The following is a 21,137-nucleotide window of genomic DNA, read 5'->3' as shown; positions in this document are numbered from 1 at the left end:
TAGGGAGCTTCTTTCTCCCCTTTCTTCCGACCTATTTAAATCTAAGTTGATGCCATTCGGCTTTGTTGCGTTGGTGTCCGTTGTGTCGCCATTAATCTGCATTGACAAGTAGTGTTGTGTTAAATGACGGACAACAAGTGTCCTTCTTTTAAACGAAGGACCTGTGGGAAGCCAAGCCTGATTACATTTGGGGCGGGACTCTAGATGGACGACAGAGGAGGCCGGCTGGTAGCAGGGGGGCTGTATGTCTTGTAATCCACTTGCCGTGATAACGAATAGCGGTAATAAGGGCAACACTCGCTGGGGGTTTCATTCTACATTACATAGGAATGATTTGTTTCTATCAAATCCATCATTCAACCCTAATGTTTTCAGCCGGGAAAGGATCCTCGCCTCCCTGACCACAGATACGATTACCGGGTAATGCAAGCAATGCTGGATACGAAAGCTCATTTGACCACATGACCCACTCATGCGGCCTGATTGGTTTTGCGTTTAAAGTCCATTTAATATCCATGCGAACCGCCGGTGGCCCTGCTGGGGATTCTGCTTTTACACACTCTGGAAAACATACTTCAGTTTCGCTGTCTTGCCTGTGTAAAACCGAGGGGGTATATTCCGCCTTCGTCACGGAGCCGGCTTTCTTGGTTCATTGGAGTAGGCGGGGCTACGCACGGAGAGAAGACCTCTTTAGAATAATTTGAATACCTCTGAATGTTTTTTTTTCAAGCCACTCGCATGCAAGAATGAGTATGCTACATCTGAGTGTAGGCTACAAACGCGATTAACTATTTAAAAGTGCAAAAACGCCAACATATTCTTGAGTTTGCTGAACACTTGTTATATCCCGACAAAAGCCTCGTACGGAATGTTACCCTGCTACTTTCTCGTAGACCGCACCATCTTTCAACGTCTTCGTTAAATGCGACTGCATCTTCTTCTCTCCAATGATGGTCAGCAGCTTGCGGATTTCGCAGTCTCTTCAATTAGAATTACTCATGTTGATGTCGCTGCGTCATCAACAACTCTATCCAGGTTCTGCCCCTGGTTCTGTGATGAAATCTAAACGCATTTACATGAAAATGGGGTCAGCTTAGCTCAGGAGGTAGAGCCCTTGTCTTCTAACCAAAAGGTTGCTAGTTCGATCCCCAGCAACCATAACTGCTCCAGACGAGCTGGCCTTGCATGGTTGACTCTGCCGTCAGTGTGTCGATGTCTGATGTAAGTTGCTTTGGATATAAGTATCTGCTCAATGCCCTAATTGTAAAAATGAACCCCCCAATATGTGTAGGGTTCGAGAGGGTAAATTGGGGTGTGAAATCAAGCCAGTAAATAACCTCTGTCAGTGTAAATGCACGGACCATGCCGGTATGAGACGGATATATTTGGCAGTGTAAAAACGACTTCTGAAAACTATCTTGCATTTGTACCATTCACTATCTGAAAAAACATTCACTATCGAGAAACCATTCACTGTAGAGAAACCATTCACTGTAGAGAAACCATTCACTACAGAGACACCATTCTCGATAGAGAAACCATTAACTATTGTACAAACCTCTGGTCAATGTTCCTTTTTATTTCATGTCCTTAATGTGAAGTTAAAATATTATTTTAAATTATTTAATTCTTCATCTGTTAACGTTGGTTGGCGTCATGGATAATTGTGCACTCTATCCTTGACAGTCTCAAAGGGCTTGGCCGGCATATTGGCTGATTAATTTGAGAAGGGTTGATAGTAGAATCAATAACCTTTTCTTCTTTCGTATGTTTGAGAGGGACAAACCCATTTTTCAGCACAAATACCCTACTAAAACTGTACACTTTATCAAACACAGTATAAGTACAGACTAAAAACATGGACTTCAGTCTGTCCTAAAAAATGGACATTATTGTCCTCCTCTTTGTTGTTCTCCACCTTCATCCCGTCCTTTCCTTCTAATTATTCCCGTCACGTGTAAAATGTCTTCCTAGATGGCCCTTTGCCAAGACATTAGCAAAGCTTACCTGTTTAATGACATCTTCTCCACATCATTGCACACCAACACCACCGCCCGTTCAACTGCACAGAGCTCTCATTCTCTTCTCTTCTGGTGAAATGTTTATACTTCTGCGTTCTCTGCGAGTTCCGGGGGCTATTACTCAAGTAGGTTCCAAATATATTATTTAAGCTATTCCACAGCCAGCTTAATTTAGCTTGATGTCGTCCAACATTACTCTGCAAAAAACAAGGTTTCTAGTAATGTACTAATTAGAGTTAGCAGAATAGTGAACTTTGTTTACCTTTTACTGCTGATCAGACAGAGTCTGTGAGCTAGGGATCCTCAGGGGTCCTAAGCTGTTCATACATGAACAGACATTTTAATGGTATTTCTTATTGATTGTGGATATGAATTTAGGCGTAAGATTGAACGGGAATGACGTTGAATGATTATCAATTTGACTGGTGATATTGTTTATTGGTGATCAACGTGCTTATTGACAATTGTTCAGGCTGGATCGCCATCCTGGGCGCGCTGTGGCTGCTGGTCCTGGCAGACATCCAGGACTTTGAGATCATCCTGCATCGCGTCGAGTGGGCCACGCTGCTCTTCTTCGCCGGTCTCTTCGTTTTGATGGAGGTATGGAACACACAGACCTGTCCCGAACAGATACACAGACTCATATTAGATGTGATGAGAATCACTAAATAATTATAATCAATTCAATAATTCCAGTCAAGTACAATCGCTACAAAAAGGATTTCTAAATTAAATGATAAAATAAGCATATTCAGTAGATTAGAGTCGATTTTTTTCCAACAAGGTTGTTCCATGATTCTTTTTCTTCTTATAATCCCCTCATTATGATTTAAAATATAAACATGGGGACGCCTCCAGAAAGAGGAAGTGGAGGAAGAAGCCGCCTCAGCAGGATTGAAAAAAGTGCTTTAATTTACAATTAAGGCATTTTGCAGACGCATTTGTCCAGCGACTTGCAACCATTAATATACACATTAACACACCGACAGCAGTGTCAACCATGCAAGGCGACAGCCAGCTGGTTCGTGAGCAGTTAGCGTTACAGTAGGTGTCATGCTCAGGGAGACTTCGCCGGGGATCGAACTAGAGACCTCGAACGCTCAGCCGGGGATCGATATAGCTCAAGGGGACCTGGAACACTCAGCAAGGGATCGAACTAGCGACCTTCTGGTTACAATTAAACCCGCTCTACCTCCTTAGCGACTGCCGTACTGCTTTTGTGTCGCGTTAAGTTTCTTCTCAAAGTCTTTATTCAGTAAAGTTTACACTTTCCGATTGAATCAACTGTAGCCCCCATTTCAGAAGATTAGCTGTGTCTGTCCTCCATGTTGGACCCAGTGTTCTCCTCATGCCCCTCCTCCTCATGTCTCCATGATGGATCTTATGTTCTCCTCACTCTCCTCCTCTGGTCTCCATGTTGGATCCTGTGTTCCCCTCCTCCTCCTCCTCCTCCTCCTTTTCCTCCTCCTCCTCCTCCTCCTCCCCCTCCTCACCTCCTCTCGTCCCCATGCTGGATCCTGTGCTCCCCTCCTCCTCCTCACCTCCTCGTGTCTCTGCAGGCCTTGGCTCAGCTGCAGCTCATCGACTACATAGGAGTGCAGACAGCTCTTCTGATCAAGGTGAGTCATCTTCATCACGTTTCATGTTTTTCTTCTCTTCCTCCTTCTTTTCTTCTATTTTTCGCTGACTCCTCCCGCGAGACCACTTAGAATGATTAGTTATTGATAACTTAACAAAGTAACAGCATTGCATTGAGGCTTATTATGAGTCACTAAATGACATTATATACTATCGGGACATGCAGGCCTAGACTAATCTAATGCAATGTCGTAAAGGGCCCTTATTTTAATACCAGGTGGGATGTTGATTATCTATGATGAAGTTATTAAGTGTTAAGTTGGCATTAGTCATTCGGGTTCTAGGTATATATAGTAAGCTACTCTAGATGTTATACCAAGAGTTGGATACAGTCCAAGTAGATAGCTAGTTAGCAGTGGCTGCTATAGTATTAGAATGATGTGTACGAATGACTGCACTGAGGTGCAGCGTGAGGGCGATCTCAGCCCCAGTGTTAGCCGTGGTCGAGTGGTCTGGCGGGCAGCATGCAGGAGTGTTTCCTGCAGCAGGGTTGTGTCAGCCTTCATTTGGGGAGCCACCGCCTGGCTGGCAATAATCCCACCTGACAGGCCAACTCTGAGTTCCACATATACCAGCTCTGATACACACAGAGCATACTCATACATTCTTAACCTGATACACCCACACGCTCACACACACACACACACACACACACACACACACACACACACACACACACACACACACACACACACACACACACACACACACACACACACACACACACACACACACACACACACACACCTGCTCTGATACACACACACACGTAAACACACATTACACAACATAAACATTCTTAATCTGATACAACACACTGATACAGCACACACACCTAAACACAACTATACACTATACACACACACACACACACACACACACACACACACACACACACACGCATACGCACGAACGCAACCACACACACACACACTCTCGACACACTATAAAGTCTGTGTCTGTGACAGAGACAGGGAGGAAGATGTCTGTCTGAGTGAGGCGATAGCTGTCCATCTGCTGCCACGCAGGGCGCAACGCCAGCGCAAGACCTTATGTTTCCCACGTGCACGCTCCCGCGTGACTTGTGTTTCACACGTGCACGCTCCTGCACAATGTTGTGTTTCACACGTGCACGCTCCTGCACAATGTTGTGTTTCACACGTGCACGCTCCTGCACAATGTTGTGTTTCACAGGTGCACGCTCCCGCACAATGTTGTGTTTCACACGTGCACGCTCTTGCACAATGTTGTGTTTCACACGTAACGCTCCGGACGTGCTCCAGGGTTTGGTCCGCAGCGATTTGGGGGTTGGCCGAAACTCTTGGCCAACAACATCTTCATCTCCTCTCTCTCTCTTCCTCCTCCATCTCTCTCTCTTCTGCAATCTCCCTCTTCCATCTCTCTCCCTCCGTCTCACTTTCCTTTTCCATCTCTAACTCTCCTGCCTCCATCTCTATCTCTCCCTCGTCGATCTCTCTCTCCCTTCTCCATGTCTCTCTCTGTCTGAATAGAGGGGCCCTCTAGTCTCCGGCCTGTGACTTGGCCATGGGGTTCTGCTGTGTTTGCTCATCTGCTGGGGTTGAGCAGTTTGGCAGAGAGGGCAGCCTTTCACCATCCGTCCTTCTGTGTTTGTGTGCGTGTCTCAGGCCGTGCCAGAAGACCAGCGTTTGGCCATAGCCATCATCCTGGTGATGTGGATCTCTGCCCTGGCCTCCTCGCTCATAGACAACATCCCCTTCACCGCCACCATGGTAGGAGGAACATGAGAGTTGTGAGAATATTATCTTGTAAAGGGATCTGTATATAACAGGATTCTTAAAGGAATAATACAGCCTAAAACAGTTGCTAGAAGATTCACTAAGACCTAGGTCTACTAAAATCTCATAGCCTAATGTGAGCATGTTTAGTGTTTGAGGTTCATAACTTAATCCCATTCTCATAACACGATCAGAGAACAAAAAGTGCATGTAAACTAAAATACATATCTTTATTTAGACGTCTTCCAGACAGACCATGTATCCAGCTCTGTGATATTTCATTTGGAAGCTGACATTGATGGACGGTGACCGCAAGTCATTTAGAGAGGGTCGGAGCTGGACAAAGAGATTCAATTATTTCAGAAACTGTTTCTTTAAATCAATATTCCTTATGCAAGTTCAGATCTAGTTCTTGGAAAATGATAGTCGCTCCAAATTGAAAACAGGGCTTTCGTTTAGCCAGCGATCATTACATTCAATTCCGCTCCAGTTCTCTGCAATTAAAGCTTTGGAACAGGGTGTGCTGGGGGTTACAAAGACCACAATTAGTACTGTTTAATACAAATATAAATACAAGAGAAAATGACCAGAAAATGGTTTGTGTCTATCTATACCAGAGAGAGTTAGATCGGCTAGCCAATAGGCTGTTAATGTTCCATCATGGAACGCAATGTTTACTTCTTTACTAACTGTTGATTAATTGTGGTTGACAGATAGACAGATTGACTTCAGGGTCAAACACAGACACCAAACTACCAAACTGCATTTGTATCCCCAAATTGACAAAAATACTGTCTGCTTTGTCCTGCTTTATTTGGGCTGAATGGTAGAACGTGATAAGTGATAAGCAGCTAACTATAACGACTGCTCCATCGATCTCTTTGAATACCATCTATAAAACGTTTTATAATACAGTACTGTCGGTAAATAGACTGAACAGTAATATTGTGGCCTGGCTAGCCCATTTTCCGCACTGTTAAACCGGTTTTTGATTGTTTTTAAAGAGGTTAAATGCTTTCATTTTAAGATAATCATCAGAGGTGCGTGTGTGTGTGTGTGTGTATTTGTGTATGTATTGTGTAGGTCGTTACGTGTGCCTAATTACTTACATGTACTACTAGCTGTGGATAAACAGCCAAAACACAGCATCTCTCTTTATCATCCAACCAACAAATCACAACCTGGCTTGTGTTCACTTTGCATAATCTACATCAATACTGTACATTTTTAGAAAGCATAAACGCTATACTACTGCAAGAAGTATCCTTGCCATAACTTGCATAATTTGTCTCTGTTATTCGTCACTTCAGCTGTCAACTTTATCTAAAGCTTCTGACAAGTGACGCTGAGAACAATGAAAAAATACAATCAAACTTGGAGTAGCTCCAAAAAACTTGTTGTTACTGTTTAAAATGACAGACTAGGTACTAAGTTTAGTTACCAGCGGGGTTTGTCTTCCTGATCCCAGTCCTCGTCTGTCCTCAGATTCCAGTTCTCATCAACCTGAGTCAGGACGAGGATGTCAACCTCCCCGTCAAACCTCTCATCTTCGCACTTGCCATGGGGGCCTGTCTGGGAGGTGAGCTGACTCCTTCACCACACACCCATAATCACCCAAACTTCATCCTCCTCTTCCCCAAACACCCTGACATTTCTCAACTTCCTCCTCTTCTTCCTCAACTTCCTGAGATCTCCCAAACTTCATCCTCTTCTTCCTCAAACTCTGAAATCACCCAAACTTTATCATTTTCTCCCTCAACTTCCTGAAATCACCCAAGCTTTAGCTTCCAGTTCCCATAACCCCCGTGAGATCACAAAAAAAAACATCTTCAGTACCCTCAGATCACTAACTTCCATCTTCCTCTACACACCATGAAATCAACCAGAGAATCCTCTCCGTGCATAACCTGGATGGCTCAAACATCTTCCCCCTCACCTTCCAGCTTTGGTCTTAAATCAATCTAACCCATTCCCCTGTGTGCATCCCAACAGGCATGCATCGTCCTCCATAGTCTCTCCACTCCTCCTCTAAAGTCGCCTGGCCACTGGCCTCCGGATGCTCTTGATACATTCTCACAGCACTTTGAGGACTTTGACTCTTTTTTATAGATGAGCCCTGTCAGGGGGGGCGACATGTTTGTGCCGCAGGGGATTGTTGGGGCTCGCGCTTGTCGCAGCTGAGCCCACCCCACCCCCCTGTGAATCTGTAAACGCAGCCCCCGAAGCCGCTGACACGCTGGCCTTTTAGCGTGTGCAACACAGCAGGGCCGCGCACGGACGGGCAGATGGGTGAAAGAGTTGTCGCCGTAGTTTGGGTTTAATCAACTCCACTGTGACGGACCCCCGTCAGTCACAGGGAGGGCGACCCGCCAAGGCCCCGGAAACCAATTGAGACACGCTGTAGCAAACATACAAACTGAAAATAGTGACTTAGTGAAAGAAATACCAATAGCGATAAATAACACCAGTGATACTTAATACCAGGCGTAAGACTTTATTGTCCCAAAGTAAATGAATGTATAACTTCAAAATATATATATAGACCGATAGTAATGCATATGTTAGTAGAATAAGAGCTCTGCTAGAAAAACATGATTCAACCAACAGTACAGTGGATATTTCATGTTTTTTAAATATTACTCCTCAATCAAGCTAATGGTAGCTGAAAGGGGAAGGATGGGCCTGTGATAACCAGATGATAGATAAATCTGTAGACCAGTCTGTATCTGACAGACTGATGGAATAATCACATACGCATGATGCATTGTATCAGCGGCCTGATCGGCTGTCACTTTTCTCAAGGACTCTGATAAACAAAGTTAATCATTTTATTCCCTGTGTCTTGATAAACTTCCCCTCCATTACTCATTCCATTATTTTTGACATATTGCTGTTGACAGACCAACAAAAAAACCGCCAGAATTCAGGCGACATAATCTGGTGCAAATTCTTGATGAATATGTGTCCTTAAGCCCGGGCCTTCCAGAGGGGTTGTGGCGCGGTGATCCAGTTCTATGATTGGTTGGCATTTAGTGCTGGGAGCCAATGGGGTTGAGGCACCCACCAGTACATGCTTTCGTTCTTTCATTTCACTCACTGCATCCCCATTACAATGTTTCGAGAGAGAAGAAAATAAAGTTGAGATTTTTCCTGTCAATCAAGCAGAACAAAGACTTATTTTAACATTGACTGTTTTGTCGTGTTTTGTAGGAAACGGAACGCTGATCGGTGCCTCGGCGAACGTGGTGTGTGCTGGCATCGCAGAGCAGCACGGCTACGGGTTCTCCTTCATGGAGTTCTTCAGGTCAGTCGTACTGTCATCACAGCACTTTGTTCTCTAACTCAAAGTGGGCCCATCAGGCTTGGTTAACAACATCCTCAACATCGACTCGGTTTCCACAAAAACTTTTTGGGGAAAAGTTGGACCACTGACCACATCCGTCCGGGATTTGCGTTCTCCCAGCAATTACGTCAGTTGAGAATACTTTTTTTTCCAAGGAAACTGATGAAGAATCCTTCCTTTTATTAGAAAATAGCAAAGTGTGACACATCTTATCAATCTTATTTGTGATCAAATTTCTTGGCCTGACAATAGTATGGAGTCGCTCAACTCAAGTTACCAAGAAGCTTCCTTCTCGCTCGCTCAGAAAAAAAACCTTTTATTTTTAAGATCTGTTCAAAAAAGCATGAGCTCATTAAATGGCATGCAGTTTCTGAAGAGATTCAAGGTTGCACTCTCAACACGGACAAAAAGCAATTTGGAACAGGCAGTACTTCGACTACGGTATTCCTTGCTGTGCCAGACTAGTTGACCTGACATGATAAGGGCTTGGGAATTAGTTTACATGTTATGCCCCGAATATGTCGTATACAGCAAGACGTGTTTAGGACCGCCGCTGCTGTTGCTCTGACCGTACCCCTCTGTGATGTGACTAAGGTCTAACCATTTTGGCCGGCTGATATAGAAGGAAGTCTATGACATGCAATCGCCGCATCTTACCATGGAGAGAAAGTTGGCGTCCCCTTTCTATCCCTGTCTACCTGCTCGGATTTGGTCATTTAGTATCCTCTTAGTTTGGTCCCTACGAGCAAACCACCAGCAGAGAGGCATCATGGGAAATTCAGCCTCTGCTTGACATATGAAATTTCACCTGACGAGCGCAGATGACTGAAGCTCTGAAGCATCATTAGTCATAACGAGTAAATCAAATCCCAGGAATAAAAACTCTGCCACAGTGTATGCATGCTGGGCTCAGAAGAGAGGAGTGTGTTTTCCACGTGCCTGATAAGAAGACCACGTCACTGAAGGCTCGTGTGATCCTCTCCCTTTCATTCAGCGTCTCTCAGACGTTGCCCCCTCCCTCACTCGCCGTCTCTTCTTTTATTTTCCCAGAATTCCTAACGGTCATTATTTTACAGTGGAACCTTGACTACGAGGAAGAGTTAACTTGAATGCAATCAGTTGATTGCGGCGTGATTACAGTACCAGAACATTCTCCATGTGATTATTATTAAAGTAAGTGCCTCCTCTTTTAGAGGGGTTTCATACCGATTTCTATCAACATTTTCTGGCTGTTTCTTCTAAGCAAGGAGAAGCATTTATAACCTTTTTCCATCTCGCCGCCATTACATACACTGAACATGTGACGACTAATTGATGTTTCTTCTGTCCTTTACCTTGGAAACCCTTAACTTTCTGTGTAAAGGTAGGCTGGCATCGCCAGACAAATTGCACATGCCATTAGTCTGGATCTTCTCCTCTCTTTTTCGATTTTCAAGGGGTGTCACCATGGGCACAGACCAAAATGCCTCTGGACTCAAATAGGCCTCCAACCAATCATAGCTACGAAACGGGTGACCCAGCACTGAGCAAAGAAAAACATATATCTTTCTTCCCAACAAAAGCTTAAAGTGAAGTCGTTTGTTCTTCTTTTAGCGAAAATATACCGTCCAGTTCTCAATGGCGGAATCAACAGACCTTTCTACAGATAAGCGGCAGCCGTCTTCGGTGTCGTTGAATGATTGTCATCGTATTCATCCCCTCTCGTATAAGATAAACGGTTGCGATTGGTTGGTCTATCTCGTATCGGGCAGAAATCCTTTTGTGTGGAAGCAAATAAAACATGAGCTTGCAAGATTCGTCTGGCTCCCAGGGCTAGTTTAAAGGAGCACAAGGGTGTGAAAGCACAAGAGATTCCAGTCCAGATGGGTAACCCATCTCATCATGTGGTGACCCATCCTCCCCCACTCTCACCGCTCAGTTTGTGTCTGTCACACTTGTGGAGAGTATGGGTGCATGCAGTTTGATTCACTGCTCATTTCAACGAGAGCCCACTTCATCCAGTTCCTCTTAGTCCTCAAGAGTCAGACCTCTGAGCTGTCTTTCAAACACCTATCATGTACCATCTCTGAGGTCGGGCCAAAGTTAGCCCGACCTGCCGCCAAGTGGGGCAGTAGTTCCTTCAGATGGGCATTGTCATCGGTCAGGGACCATTCAGCGTCATCCTTCAGGGACGATTCAGCACCAGACTCTAGTCTACTTCATTGATTCATCTACAGTTTCGTGATTACAGCCTCAACATCCTTGGTGAGAAAACAACTGTAAACATTGCCAACGACGCCAACTTGGTCCTCACAATGTTAATCTAGAGCTGTGTTGTTCACACATCTACAGTAGCGTTTCTATGGCCCTCACTTGGTTCATATGGGTTGTGTCCTGAAAAGTGAAGCCAATGTTAATTCATCCTGCTCCGGGTTCATTTAAACGATACTAGTGATTCTCAACCTGATTTGTGGGATAATATCCACTGTCGTAGTAATAATCACAATTATAACAATAATCATTAAAATTATTTCAAATTATATCCAAATTATTTATAGAGCATGTTTTAAAACAGAATCAGAATTGTTTCTCACATGGGCCTGTCGTATATAGATATTTTAACTATCATTAAAAAAAGGGGGCAGTAGATATACAAGATAATGCTCACACAACTCATCTACCCATCTCGACATTCACACACACACCCACACACACGCACGCACGCACGCACGCACGCACGCACACAGTTTTCACTGCGTGCACGTGTGTGTGTGTGTGTCGGGGAATGCGTGCCATAATTGATCATTTGCAATTAGCTTTTCCACACTTCCCAATGGTACATCATAATACAGCACAATTTTACAGACTGTAAAATTGTAGCAATTACATCCATTTGGTTTAAAATCCCATTAGAGTTATATTGGCGTATTGTGGTTAATGCACTGCGAGATTACGTTCAGGGTGTCATTTATAAAATGCACTCCGCTCTCGTGCTCCATCTCAGGTAGACGGGCCGGGGCTTACAGCAGGGAAGGAACCACAGGGGACGGTAATATCTGGTTATTATGGGATGGCTGTGTGGAAATACAAGGGGGATCCCTTTTACCCTCTGGCACAGGGAAACCGCTCTGGGCAGCTGGCAGGGAACTTCCTGAGGTGTCACCCAGCAGAGACACACAGTCCTGGACACGCCGGAAGCCTTGCCCACAGGACCCAAGGCAGGGACTGTAGTAGCACTTAGTAAACTCAGGTCAGCTGCACAGCAGAAAGCACTGGGCCATGGTAGAGATAATATCACATTTCGATCACATTGGAGCTTCGACGGGAACATCTTGTTCTTGTTTTAGATATATATTTCTCAATTAAACACCCTGGGAGCAGTATACCTTACTATTTCAGCACCTGCACAACAACAATTGGATGTGTGTGTGTCTAAATCTTATTTTACAGTGTCCTGATTCCCCCCCAGTGTGGAACCTGTTAAGTTTGAGGAGAGTCTCAGAGAGGTGATTTCAAGAGAGCTGTCTTACAACACATCAGAGCTGCCTTCATGGCTAATTTTGCATTTTTATGCTCTATTATAGAGTGAGATAGACAGGAAGGTATGGGGGATAGAGTGATGGACCTGCAGCAAAGGACCACGGGCAGGAATCGAACCCGGGTCGCTGCAATCAGGACTGAGCCTTAATGGTATGCGCCCTACCCGGTGAGCCACCGGCCCCATGAGCAGTGTTTTTAACGCTGAGCTGAACCAGCTCCCCAGGATTCTGTGTGCTGCTGTGTACTGCTTTCTTCATGCCTGTCTATCCCTGTCTCTCTCCAGTATTCTCTTACTTTCTCTCCATCCCTTCTCCCCCTCTCTCTCTGGGTACCTTCTCTATCTCCATCCCTTCTCTCTCTCTCTCTCTCTCTCTCTCTCTCTCTCTCTCTCTCTCTCTCTCTCTCTCTCTCTCTCTCTCTCTCTCTCTCTCTCTCTCTCTCTCTCTCTCTCTCTCTCTCTCTCTTCCTATCTCTCTCACCCATTCTCTCTCTCATCTCTGCATAAAAATGCAGAAATTAATGTCTGAGAAAACGTATATATCAACTTTTCAGTAATTTAGCTTTTATCCAAAGTGCCTTAAGTGAATTCAGATATATATTATTAATAAAAGGGTCAGGGCACTTTTGCGCCTAACCCTTGCAGCTAGGCTGCCGATTTTTTGGATTGATCCTAGAACCTTTGGTCTGGGAGTTGAACCCCTTAGCCACTAAAGGATCCATGTTTTCCCGGATACAACAGCTGTATTAACATGTGGCCTACATCATGGACCCAGTCACTCATCCTCACACTTCCGAAGAAAGGCAATCTCCAACTGTGCCAAAACCACCGCACCATCAGTCTCATTAGCCCTCCCAGCAAAGTCCTGCTGAAAATAATACTGAATAGGTTAAAACCTCAAGCAGAACTGATCATAGCTGAAGAACAGGCTGGGCGGAGCACCACAGAACAGATATCCAACCTCAGAATGATCTGTGAGAGATATCTGCAGCATCAACAACACCTTTACCACGTGTTTGTAGACTTCAAGAAAGCCTTCGACCGGGTATGGCATGCGGCACTGTGGGCAACCATGAGGAAATATAACATCGGCCCTAACCTTGTCAGAGTCATACAACACCTGTACAACAAAGCTACCAGCGCAGTTCTCTACAATGGAGCTATCGGAGACTGGTTCAGGACAACAACTGGAGTGCGCCAAGGATGCCCTCTCTCCCCTATTCTCTTTAATCTTTTTCTGGAGCGTATCATGACGGACGCCCTGGCAGATCATGAAGGAACGGTCAGCATAGGAGGCAGACCGATTACCAACCTCCGTTTTGCAGATGACATTGATGGGCTAGCTGGAGAAGAAAAAGAACTTGCCAGCCTTGTTGAAAGGCTTGACACTACTTCCCAAGCCTATGGAATGGAAATCCATGCTCAGAAAACCAAAATGATGACCAACAACAACAGGGGCATCCTCTCAGAGATCAAAGTCAGCGGACAGGCACTGGACACGGTGTCCAGATTCAAATATCTGGGAGCAATCGTGTCCGATGAAGGATCCAAGCAGGAAGTCCTTGCCAGAATTGCCCAAACAACTGCTGCGCTGGCAAAACTCCAGCCCATATGGAAAGACAAAAACATCACTCTGGCATCAAAGGTGAGACTACTGCGATCACTTGTCAACTCAATCTTCCTATATGTTTGCGAAACTTGGACCCTTACAGCTGAGCTACAGAAGAGAATACAGAGCATGGAGATGAGATGCTACAGGAGACTCATGAGGATCTCATACACCCAACATGTCACAAACGAGGAAGTTCGGCAAAAGATCAACCAAGCCATCGGCTCACATGATGACCTGCTTACCACTGTTAAAAAACGGAAACTGAGGTGGTACGGACACATCACCAGATCCTCAGGCCTTGCAAAGACCATCTTGCAAGGAACCGTACAAGGTGGAAGGAGACGAGGGAGACAAAAGATGAGATGGGAAGATAACATCAGAGAATGGACTCACTTGAAAATCAGTGAGGCAATGAGAGCTGCCGAGGACAGAGAGGGATGGAGAGAGCTGGTCAACAGAGCGTCTGTGGTGCCCCAACGACCCTCCGGGGTTATGGGATAGGTGAAGGTGAAGGTGAATGTCAACATGTAGCAGTGGAAACCTTAATAGGTCCTTGTCCCACAATGAAAGCGCCTGATACAACCAACAGTATCCGATCAAACTGGACCATGAGTGGCCTAGCTTGGAATAGTTGAGTCAGTTTGTCCGTATGATGACCAAATCTGCGCATCCATAGATGGCGTTCGAGTAACAGCCTGATGTACAACACACAACCTTGGTCAGCTGCATGTGAACCATTCGTCCGTTCACCAACAGCTGTTAACAATATAGGATCACATGGGTCTTCCGACGTTGTCATTACTCGCACCCCATCATTAGGATCTGTGGGAAAAATCAGCTGGTCTGGGCTATTGTCGGAACACAAGGAAAGATAAACTATTGTTCTGCTCATCAAGCGCTGGTAATGAGAGTGTTGGTTGTGATCCGGAGTCATCTCCCTGCTGATAATTGGGTTTAATAGGCTTTGGAAGCTAATTAAGTCTCTCTTTCACAGTATGGTAGCCAGCCCAAAGAGTTTTCAAGATATCCCCAGAAGCCTAACCACGGCTACAGTACAACAGATGGAGAGATTCTGGGCCGTGCAGGATTTAAAGCGTTACGCATGAACGCTGCTAATAAGATCGTATCGGGGAAGTTTAGGATTTTGTTGAACATTCAAATGACCCCCTCTAGATTCAATTTAAAAAGCTAACTTGTGTTTTTCTTGGGGGTAAGAAAGCCAACCGTGCTCTTTTCTTGTTTTCTGTGGGATTGTAGCATTACTAGACTATTTACAAACTAGAGAAGGAACTTTTGACGTCGATTTAACAAGAGTATGTTGCAGCAGAGGAGCTATAATAATGCAAACAGACAGAAAAATGTTTTCCATTCATCACGCCATGAAGTGTTGCGAATGGATGACTCTGTCAGACGTTGAAATGGGGAGCAGAACGGCCAAGGAAAGGTCAGTGCCTTGTTCTGCTCCGAGGGAGCTGATATGTTAGGAAAGGAAACCCCAGCTCGCCATCCTTCATCTGAGGACTGTGGACACATCTGCTTCGTGGCTTACTATGTGGTGCCTTCTGCTGTGCCCTAACCACATTGACCTTTTGTGTGGGAGAGACACAATAGGTAACGGAAGAGATTGTACTTTATCACCACCTAAATGCTTTGTTGCCCATTATCCCAATTGGTATTTATTAATTTACCCTAAGTACTCGTGTAGCCCAATGTGACATTTCCCCACGCAGCCACAGGCAAGATTACGGTATTGTGGCTGTGTTTGCTTAACAGTGCCAGGAGGTATTTCTATGGGGAGTATTGGAGCAGACGGAGCAGACTAATACTGTTAACATCTGGAATAAATGCAAGGAAAGCTCCAGTAGACACAGACCCTCTGTCAAAAGTTATTCTTTAAGGTGACTTTTGAACGGAGTGAGGACTTCACGTAGGTCAAACGTAGATCAAACAGAAGGGCTCTTATTTGTTATCTAGGGGATATTAGGGGTCAGATTCCATAACTTTCCACTTGGAGTCAAACACCCTAACCATTAGACTACCTTTCCCACTGTCAAGCACTGGAGTTTAAGTGGAAATAAGCCAGTGTCTTTCAACATCACTCATTGCATTTGTTTCATTAGCTGAAGCACCATTTAGCATATTTCATGCGTTCAACAATAAGACAAATAAAATGCATAACCGCCTCCTCTTATTTTCTAGCTTCAAGCTTGAATCAAGCGTGATTTGACATTAAGAGGTGGCGAGTGAGTGTTGTCGTTGTGGGACCAAACTCATCAGGAACGAACACCTCTCAAAAACTCTTGACTCACACGGTCTACCATTCTCTATTGTGTTGGACAACCGAACAGCACAAACACACAAAAAATGACAAAACCCCTTGCATACATGAACAACTCGCAACACGCCTTTCACAACCAGAGTTGTATACTCGCGATGTTCGACGCTGCGACAGAGAGAGACTTTCACCTGTCAATCCATCTCCTCTGTTCCCTACTTCTCTCTCTCTAGCACAAACCCCCAAAAGCCCAGCTTATGTGGGCCAGGCAGCGAGTAGCACCCAACAGATCCATGGCTCGAGACTAGAGCCATGTGGTCATATAGGACATGGTCCTCATCCAAACCCACCCACCATCTGGAGCCACCACTGACACCGACACTGATCTGCAGACGGAGGCTAAGACCCAAAGAAAAACTCTGTGTGCTCCCAGTCTCACTCAGACCTTCGATTGCCGTTCCATTCCCTGGCGTCCTTCGATTGCCGTTCCATTCCCTGGCGTCTTGGTTAGAATGCGAGTGAATGTTCTGCAGATTGGAGTTGATTAGGTCATTACAGATTGTCCTATAACATTTACATTTCCCCACACACTGGTCTTTAAACTGTTTGATTTGAGTAAATGTATTCTGATTGAATTAGCCAGGGTAGAATACCGTGGATCAAATGGCCGTTTAAGTAGTGTGTGATTAAATTATTATTTGAATTGTCCTAATTGTCTAAGCTCACTTTCAACAATTCTGGAAAAAATAGCTGCTTCATTTTATAGCGTGGGGGGGAGAAAGACAAACAGAGAAATTAAGTTATTTATTAACTGTCTTTCATAACAGAACCACTGTCTGGATCTGTAGAGATAGAATTAGATAGGAGATGCTTTCTCGTGTATCACTATCCTCTAGGATTCACACTTGGAGATACGTTAACATGCATCAACGGCACAGTGTAACCGGTAGCCTCTGTTACTCTTCTCCACGGAACAGAATCAAAACCCTGTGTGCTATATGCAGTCTGCAGATAAAACCTGTGAGCTCTCCGACACCCCTCTGAGAAGGTTAACCTCATCTGATGGCCGCGTGAGCAGGGAAGACAAAGCGAGCAGAGCAGGCCTTTAGAATACTCTGAGGCATTGAGCGGGGCTTGGCTCTGATCTAAGGCTGCTAGATGCTCACCCCCCCCCCCCCCCCCCCCACACACACACACACACACACACAGTGCTGATGGAGTGACAATAGGCAGGAATGAGGCTGTCTAAGGACTGAGTATGTTCCTTAAGAACAGCCTGCTGTTCAATGCTTGTAGGATTATGCTGTGTGTTCTGTTATTTGTGTGTGTTATGTGATATATAACATGATGATCACGACGTGTATGGATCACATGTGATATATGACACGTGTTGTCCTGTGGTCTACAGGTTGGGATTGCCCATGACATTTATGACATGTTTGTTTGGTTACATGTAACATGTATGATAACACGTCTGACCGTGACGTGTTTACGTTAGATGCATGTGATATGTAAGTGGCATTGTAACCCTGTATTCTCTGAACTGATCATGACAGGTGTGTTCTGTTATGTAATTGATAACATGCATTATAACCCTGTATTCTCTGAACTGATCATGACAGGTGTGTTCTGTTATGTAACTGATAACATGTATTATAACAGTGTATTCTCTGAACTACAGGTTGGGCTTCCCCATGATGATCATGACGTGTGTGATCGGCATGTGCTACCTGCTTGTTACCCACATCGGCCTGGGCTGGAACCTGTGAGCGGGCTGCACATACACAGAGACGCTGTGGATGCAAATTAATGTGTGTGTGTGTGTGTGTGTGTCTGTGTGTGTGTAGTGATGTGTGTGTGTGTTTGTGGGGGGGGGGGGGGGGGGGGAGGAGGTGATTCCTTCCTCAACATCCCATGATGCTGGCTGGATGTCTAACCAGTCCCGGTTTTGGTAGAAGGTTTAAACCCCGGACCCAGAAGGTTTGATACCCAGGGCTGATCTACAGTGAGCGAACACATGAAGCTAGCCCATGATGTCGATGGAACCTTCTAGAAGGCCCTACAACCATGGTTCTAACGCGCTCACTAGACAACTGACAGATGTACAGTATGTAAGAAGAATATTAACATCTCCTGATGATCCCACCAACAGAAGTAACTCATGGTCTCAACTCGACTAAACCTTCTATAGTCAATCTTAAGATGAAACATGTAATTTAACTGTATTCATGTTAAAGCCAAGGGAAGAGTTTGACGCGTCAAGCTAAATGGCTACATTTTGTTCTGTGTGGTGCTATATGTCCCGTATGGGCATGTGTACAGACAATTTATATCTTTAAAGATTATACAATTGGCTACATTCCTCACAGTGCAAATGGTGTTTCTCTGGTCGTTTCATCAGTATGACTTTGATCTGCCCCCAAAGATAACCATGTGCTTATTTGTACAGAAAGTATACTGTAATACCCAATAAAAGGGATTTTATAGTGACAATGGTCTCATTAAGATTTATGAGCTATGGCCAAATATTAACGCCCTGTATCCTGTTAAACTGAATAATCCTGCACACTTTAAAACAATTCAAGTGCCAACGTTAGAGCATTAACCTAGTTTAGTGATGTAGATTGATGCTAACACGTTCTCAGTAGTGGGGGAATTATAATGGATCCCTTGAATCAAATCACTTCACGTTTCATCAGTATAAAGGAGTTTCTCTAGCACTTTGAGGAGAGGCCCTTCACGCTGCCCATCTAACTGTATAGTATCTCCAACCATTGCAAACTTTGTAACTTTGATACTGATCGAAAATAAAGATGTCAACATGTTGGCTTCTCATGGATCTTCCTTAATTAGTTTGTTTGTGTTTTTTCACCATTTATGTCTATGTGTAAATAGGTAAATGCAATACGATGCAATTTAACTGGAAATGCATTATTATTAAGGTCAAACACATGGATGGCTCATAAAGTTCCACTGTTTAGACCTAATAGATAGAACAGCTGACGTCATTATCTTCCATAATGTGAAATATAAAACCTATTTGGTCCCCTTAGAGTTCCCGCCACTCATCTGCCTGCATACCTGATTTAATTTGAAAACAGGTGCGTTGAGATTACGTCGGAACGCAGAGACGGTTGCGTCCGTATTTGTACATCAAAGCCTTTATTTTGAAAGAATTAACGTAATAAGTTCCGAGTGAACTGGAACACAACCTCGGCTACACACACACTCACAGAGATGCTAACCAGACATTCGATCTTCCATCAGCTTTCTTCTAACAGTGAGTTACCAAATGTATGACCATTCAAAACTTGCCAAAGAAAAGGTGTTGATAAATATGCGTCTATTTGGCAGCTGTTGAATCGAGTCTTGAAGATTGTAGTAGACGCACAATCTGGCTCTTGGCCAGATTGCAAATTCGATCGTCTTGGCAACAGGTTTGTACAACAGCAGCCTTCCTCGTGCCTTGCCTGTGTATATAAAAGCTTAAATGAGCGTGTAGGCTACACAGTACTAGCTTTAATTTTCTTTAATAGGTCCATGAGTAGTAGTCCATCAACTCCTCCACGGACTATTGTTCGGCTGGCCATGTGAACTAATGACGATGTTTTACTCCTCCGGATTCACTGCTCTCGTTCATTAAAGGAGGATTAAAGTGATTATCTACTCTGCAATTAAGTGGAGCACGGCAATTAAAAGGATTCACTAGGCCTATATAGGTTATTATTAACTTAAGGTCAGCACTTTCTGGTAACAACATAAATAACACATGAAAGATATTATTAATGGACAAAAGAGACACAGGTTTGTCAGACCAGTGTATCGGAATGAGGTATCAGAAAGGGGGTTGAACATAACTAGGACAGTTATTGGTGAAGTTTGCGGGATTAAGGTCAAAGAAACTGCCACAACCGTTCACAGTAGGCCTAGAGTTACATAATAAAATATAGCAAACAATTATAGTAAACAATATAGCAAACGCCTCTTGTGCTGAAGAAAATGACAGCAGCTTCCCCAGACCAACGATTTGAGCTTGGTCTGGCAATAGCCAGGATAACTCTTATCCCTTCTCCCCAAACATTGAAATTGTTCCCTTTTCGGTTTGCTCACCTAATTCTGAACTGTTTAGAGCATTTAGATAAAAGATATCGGATCCTGAAAAGTTGGTTCCAGGTTTGAACCAAATAATAGCATGTTTCCCTTGACTGGAAATGCGAGCCATGACCATGATGGAGGAAACAATGGAGGTATATATATATATATATATATATATATATATATATATATATATATATATATATATATATATATAGGTATATAGGTATATATTTATTAATATTTCGAACTGTATTCTATTTATTCTTTTTATTTATTTATTTATAAAAAGCACTGAACAAGATCTGCATCTTAATTTCGTTGTGTAAATACACTGTATTTAACCTAATGACAAATTAAGATTCTATTCTATTCTATTCTAGGTGTCACACCAAATTTGTACCGGGTACCACATTTTTACCGCCTACGTAATCAGATTACGTAAGGGGTTGTCCGTTGCCAGGCAGGTTAAAAAAAATAAAAATCGCGCTCATGTGGCCAAAGACGTAATAATATAATAAAGATAACGGATCGCTAGATCAGTGATTTTCAACCAGTGTGCCGCGAGAGATCGTCAGGTGTGCCGTGGGAAATTTTCTAATATCACCTAATAAACCATTGTCGGGTCACGTGTCTGTGCTGTAATAAAGTGTAATGTATAATTACACTTTATTTATAATGTACCTTAATTTTCGGACTATAAGCCGCGCCTTTTTTTCCTTTTTTTGCGGCTTATATAACGGTGCGGCTAATCTATGGATTTTTACATTTAACGGCTCCTCGGAAAATTAGTATTCGAAGCTTAAATCAGTATTCGGAGCTTCGTTGTTTTTTTTCCACGTACGTGACGTTACAAGAGCGAGGGAGGCAAACTATAAG

General features: G+C 44.0%; 1 protein-coding gene across 1 annotated transcript in view; it reads left to right on the top strand.

Moving 5' to 3' along the window:
- oca2 (oculocutaneous albinism II) overlaps nucleotides 1–19,012 on the top strand; it is a 44,894-nt gene extending 25,882 nt beyond the window's left edge. The window contains 6 exon segments of the mRNA XM_060067520.1: nucleotides 2,494–2,621; nucleotides 3,581–3,640; nucleotides 5,306–5,410; nucleotides 6,902–6,995; nucleotides 8,627–8,720; nucleotides 17,845–19,012. Of these exon segments, the coding sequence (XP_059923503.1) occupies nucleotides 2,494–2,621; nucleotides 3,581–3,640; nucleotides 5,306–5,410; nucleotides 6,902–6,995; nucleotides 8,627–8,720; nucleotides 17,845–17,932 (569 nt within the window). The 3' untranslated portion in view covers nucleotides 17,933–19,012.
- The last annotated feature ends 2,125 nt before the right edge of the window (nucleotides 19,013–21,137 follow it).

This window comes from Gadus macrocephalus, chromosome 12, assembly GCF_031168955.1.
Source record: "Gadus macrocephalus chromosome 12, ASM3116895v1".
NCBI lineage: Eukaryota > Metazoa > Chordata > Actinopteri > Gadiformes > Gadidae > Gadus > Gadus macrocephalus.
This window is presented reverse-complemented; position numbering and strand designations above follow the sequence as displayed.